The sequence below is a fragment of the Camellia sinensis genome, chromosome 11, assembly GCF_055761805.1.
Source record: "Camellia sinensis isolate YWXY chromosome 11, ASM5576180v1, whole genome shotgun sequence".
Lineage (NCBI taxonomy): Eukaryota > Viridiplantae > Streptophyta > Magnoliopsida > Ericales > Theaceae > Camellia > Camellia sinensis.
Window position 1 is genome coordinate 109562312 of NC_138971.1, and position 5653 is coordinate 109567964.

The 5653-nt window shown below is 30.3% G+C and overlaps 1 protein-coding gene across 1 annotated transcript; it reads right to left on the minus strand.

Moving 5' to 3' along the window:
* Positions 1-546: 546 nt before the first annotated feature.
* Positions 547-1790, minus strand: LOC114267616 (putative germin-like protein 2-1). Its single transcript, XM_028208677.2, has 2 exons — positions 1596-1790; positions 547-1247 (listed from the first exon to the last, which is right to left on the minus strand). The coding sequence occupies exons 1-2, from the start codon at positions 1717-1719 to the stop codon at positions 697-699; spliced, it is 675 nt and encodes a 224-aa protein (XP_028064478.2). The 5' UTR covers positions 1720-1790; the 3' UTR covers positions 547-696.
* Between the last annotated feature and the right edge of the window lie 3863 nt (positions 1791-5653).

Sequence of the window (5653 nt, forward strand, 5' to 3'; positions counted from 1 at the left end):
TCTATATAATTATATACATGATTTTATAAGTTTCAATAAATGTTTTTTTTTTCCTTATAATTGAATTATTTAAAGACTTTATTTCACTCAGGAAAAAAAATTAAAGAATTCATTATATTCTTTTCATTAAAATGTAGGCATATATATTATGAGATGTAATAATAATATTCATAAATCTAATTGGTCAAGTGATGGTTAACTAATGAGAAATACTATTTATCACTATAATTTTTTTACATATATATTTATTAATGCAATAAATGCTATTTATAATTGAGAATCGTTATATTTAAAAAGTTTGGTGACACTTTTAAGTGACATATAATTGTCATCGTGACAAATAGAGTAGGATTATTTTAAGTTGACCTTAAAATTCATATAAATTTTTACCATTTTTGAAACATCAAGAGAAGATCGAGTTTTTAGTGAGCTTACATTCATGTCAACCATTAAAAATACAATTGCTCATTATCTCTTAACTATTTAATATGGGAGACTGAAAAAAGATTAAGAGAGCTCCATCATTATATGAGAGAGAGAGAGAACTATTTAAAAACTTCATTATTATAAAATCATAAGAAAAAAAAGTTGTGAGGAAATCATCCATAACCAACAACTTATTCATACAATATTAAGTAATATATGATTAAAATTTAACAAATAATAGATTCGTGGATTCTATTCCCATTTATTTCTTTAGTTGTTGGGCCACCAAAATTGAGCTTGAAGATAGTCCACCACCTTCTTGTCCACTTGGAATGCCTTGGCAAGAACATCATCAGAAATCTTTGGATTCGACCCAAATACTGCATTCGCAATGGTAATAACACCAGGGTTTTGGCTGCTCAGACCAGAAATAGCTACTGCATTGGTCTTTCCTTCGTTAAACTGGAAGTGAATAAGACCCTCTGGGAACACGAAAACATCTCCTGGGCACAAGACCTTGGTGAAGAGACGATTTTCTGGATTGGAGGTTACGAAACCGACGTAGAGGGTACCTTCCAAGACCACGAGGATCTCAGTTCCTCGAGGGTGGGTGTGGGGTGGGTTAAGACCGTAAGGTGCAAAGTCGATGCGAGCTAATGAGATGCCGAGAGTGTTGAGGCCGGGTATTTGCATAACATTTACGGGAGTGACAGTCGAACCAATTGGATTTGATGTATTTCGGGGAGTAAGGAGGCCAGAAAAGAAGAAGTCATCAGTTTTGGCAAGCTTTGGGTCGTTACAGAACTTGCCATTCACGAAAACTGCATAAGAAGGAAATGAAAACCAACTCTTAATAAAACTGATATAATTAAAATATTATACAGACTAATAAACTTTCAAGAATGTTACATGATGACATCTAAGAAAATGAAAACCAACTCTTAATAAAACTGAAATAAATAAAATATTAAGGGCCAAAATGAAACATTGTGTATATTTTAGGAACCAAACGAATACTGGCAATGTCAGCTAGCGAGACAACCTGAATATACATTTAATACTTTGAAAACAAAATTGATACGATTAAAATGTCTATAACCAAAATGATACGAAACATATAATTTGGAAGGCACAAGGTTGGGAGATAGAGATGAGCATATATAGTCTACCAGCAGATTTGGAGTCATTGACAGCAACACAGAAGTCTTGTAGAGGACTTGGATCAGAAGCAAAGGCAAGTGTAGAGGCCAAAACCATGATGGCTATGGCTACAAAGAAAAAGTGAGTTGCCATTTTTAATTGAAGCAAATTGAAATTTCTATGCCTAACTGCAATTGCTTGAGAGGAGGGTGATGGATATCTAGCATGGCAAAGAGGCTGTGTATTTATAGATATAGATATATCAGATTATTTGAATTTGTCATTACATTTTTTAATATACCAAGTCTTCAATGGGGACTTTTTTCCTCGTCTTTCAAGAATGAACCATGAACGATTCTTCAACTACACCAATTTCTAATTTTTTATTAATTGCTTCTATTCACTTCTCTCTCTCTCTCTCTCTCTCTCTCTCTCTCTCTCTCTCTAATATGGGCTATTTCAACTATCTAATCTTTTTAGGCAAATTATACCTATGGTTTTCTAATTTGCATCATGTATTAATTTAGTCCTTATCATTTTAATTATATAAATTTTCTTTTTTTAATTTTTTATATTGTGTCAATTTAGTTTAATTAAAAATATTAGTTAAGAAATTAGATAGAAATTAATAGCAAAATGATCAACTCAAAAGAGAATACACCATTTTAAATTATATGTAAAACTCTTCAATCACTTTAAGGAGAGTTAAATAGACTGTTTTATTTTTTAATTTTTGTTCAATTTCTAAAAAATATTATTAATTTGATGAATCAATATGAAAATTCAAACGAACAAATTAATAAAACTAAAAGTATAAGATCTAAATTGATATAAGAGATAAACTACATGGATATTGTTACGGATAAATTCTAATTCTGTAATCTTTGTCACCTTCCTTTCAAACAATTGCAACTTATGTATTGATTAGTTGGAAGAAAATAGCTAGATATAATTTTTTTATTAGCTATATTGTATTACAATTTTATATAAATACGGAACTTCAAATTGGTAATACATAAGTAAATATAGTGGGCAATTTTAATGCTATTATATTGTGTTTGGTTGAGGGATTTGAGAAGAAATTTGAAAAAAAATAAATATGTGAAACTAGGTGAAATATAAATATATTTTATTTAAATTTCATTTACTTTTTTTTTTCTCTTTCTAAATCTCTTCTCAAATTCTCTAACCAAATATAAATTAATAATATTGTATTTTAAAAGATTAAGACTGCAGAGTGTGAAGTAGGTATGCAAGAGAGAAAAACTTAAGGAAACACTATTTTAAATTTTAATATTATATGTGATATGATATCCAAGTTTGTTATTTAATACATGATTAGATATTTTCTTAATTGCATCTTGATATGAGAAAATTGTTGAAAAGTTTTATTTAAGGAAGGTATAAGATATTAAGTTTAGTAAATATTATTTGACGGTAAGAAGTCTATCCTTTGCAAAATAATTTGGTGAATAATCCTTTATTTATTTTGAAGGATATTTTATTTCTAATTTTATTCCTTAATTTATCTATTGACTTTTTTTATCTGTTTAATTTTTTGACTATCTATTCAAATTTATATCTATATCTTTAAATTATTTTCTATCTGTTCAAATTTTTGACTATCTGTTCAATTTTTTCCTTATCTGTTCAAATATCTGTCCAAATTTTATCTCTTAAATTCTACTTGCTAATTTTTTTATCTATTCAAATTTTTGTTATTGAAATAAACCAAAGCACTATCTGTTCAAATTTTGAAAAGATATGTTACAAATCTATTTAAATTTTGAAAATATCTGTTCAACAAAAAAAAAAAAAAAAATTCATTATCTATTATCCACTATCTATTTAGATCAGAACAATCTCATCCTGTTAAATTAGTTTCATCATTATCATCAGCATCATCAACAACAGCAGCTATAAAAATTAAACAACCTTTACTCTTAGTACGTGTAGCTTTTTTTAAACTCAATATAAACTAAAATCATAAAATCACAAATCGATATAAAAATCAAAGGTGGTTTTGAACAGACAAATGTAGAACCACACACAGAGAGAGAGAGAGAGAGAGAGAGAGAGAGAGAGAGAGAGAAGTTTCAAAAGCATCACGATGATGCCAGAGACTTGAAGTACCAACACATTGTACGGCTGAGCAGCCACCAGATTCACAAGCTTGACATCAAGATGCGTGCCTTTCATTCCGTTTTCTCCGGTAGCGACCATGGCGGCCCTCTGAGCTTCGAGACGGTGGTGACGCTTCTCGGAGTACTGCTCGATTGACCGATTGGAAGGCATCGTCAATGGCGGTAGAGCCGAGCTTTTGGGACTCGGAGAATGCCTCTGGTTTCACCGACGGCGATTGGGCTCTAATCATAGAGAGAGAGAGAGAGAGAGGGGCTGAGATTGTAATTAGGATTTGAAATGAGAGTGTATATAATAGCTATATTAAATATGAATAGTTTGGTTATTTTATGTAATGAAAATTTTATTTTCATATACCTAATTAGCTTGGGGCACATTTTTTTCCTCAATATACACATCTAATAATTCGATTATCAATTAATTTTCTCAATCCACACACTTAAAGTTACAATTACACCCTTCAATCATAACCATTATATATACACCACTAACCCTTTTTTCACACACTTTTGATTGATCCTACTTCCTCATTGACCCATCTACGTACCCTTGAAGACTTTGGTCTGAAGTGAAATATTTCCTCCATTGAAGACTTGCATAAAAGACCTCCATTCAACCTCCATTGAAAACCATTGTAAATCCCCAAAAATAGCGTTGAAGGTAAGAAATCTTTCCATTTTCTTATTACATTTATCATTTTATTATTGCATTTATCATTTTTGGATTTATGTGCATTTCATTTATCATTTTCGGTTCTGTAGTTCCAAAACTATTCCATATTTTTGACAGTTCATGAATTTATTTGATTTTGTGTGAATTAGTCTTTTCTCACTTACTTTGGAATATTATGAGATGAAGATTAAAACATTGGGAAAGAACTTTGATTTCGATTCAGGGTCATTATTGTGTGGCTGCGTTTCAGCCAGCCACTCAAAGAGATAATAATATGGGCAGATGAAGAAAAGTAGGGAAAATTACATTTAAGTGGAGCAGTGAAAGAATAATTTTATGAAGTGACCAGCAAAGTGCCAACAATAGAAAAATTAAGGTTTATTTATTTTTTAACTCAAAAAATGTACATTGAGATTTTTACATATAATATTATGGGTGTTGCTTGATATCTATTATAGTCATTTTAAATTTGGATGTAATTGTCATTAAATTAAAAATTCATTAAGTATGTCCCCTGAGTTAATTATGTGTGTGGAAATAGAATTTCTCGTTATGTAAGCATATGTTTATGGATAAAGCATTTTTGCTTATGTAAAATTCAAATTTAAATTTATAAACAGAATAGTTTGGTCATTTTATGTAAGCATATGCTTGTGGATAAAGTATTTTTGACTATACAAAATTCAAATTTAAATTTATGAACCGAGGGTCTTTTTGTATTCGGAGGGCCTTGAATATATTGTCACATTACGCCCAATAATATAATTGATGATTTTTTTGGGTTAATTAATATAATAGATGATATTTACATGTTTTTGAAATGAAAATTTTAATAATCTAACTCAATCAAGCTAAGATTAGTAAAAAATCTAGAAATCCACTAAATACCCTAGATAATGATTTGTGATTATTTATCAATTTTAAGCAGTAAATAATAATCTCAATCAAACAATCAAGACAAATCAACACAATGATTTTAACGTGAAAAAATCACAATTGGAGCGCCTCTAATTGTGATAAAAAAATCACGGGCCAAAGTCACAAAACAATCCACTAAGGAGACAAAAAGAATTGCACAAGTGTATTTTAATTACCTAGCAAATCCACGACCGAATTGAACCGACCCCTATATGCCTCTTCCACCACGGTCTTCACCTCGGAACTGTCTTGCCCAACATTGAATCCACAACGCCAATGTCGAATCACGATGATGAGCCACTCCAGAATCCACCAAAGCTTCAGGCTTGAACTCTCTAGAATCCACCGAATAACA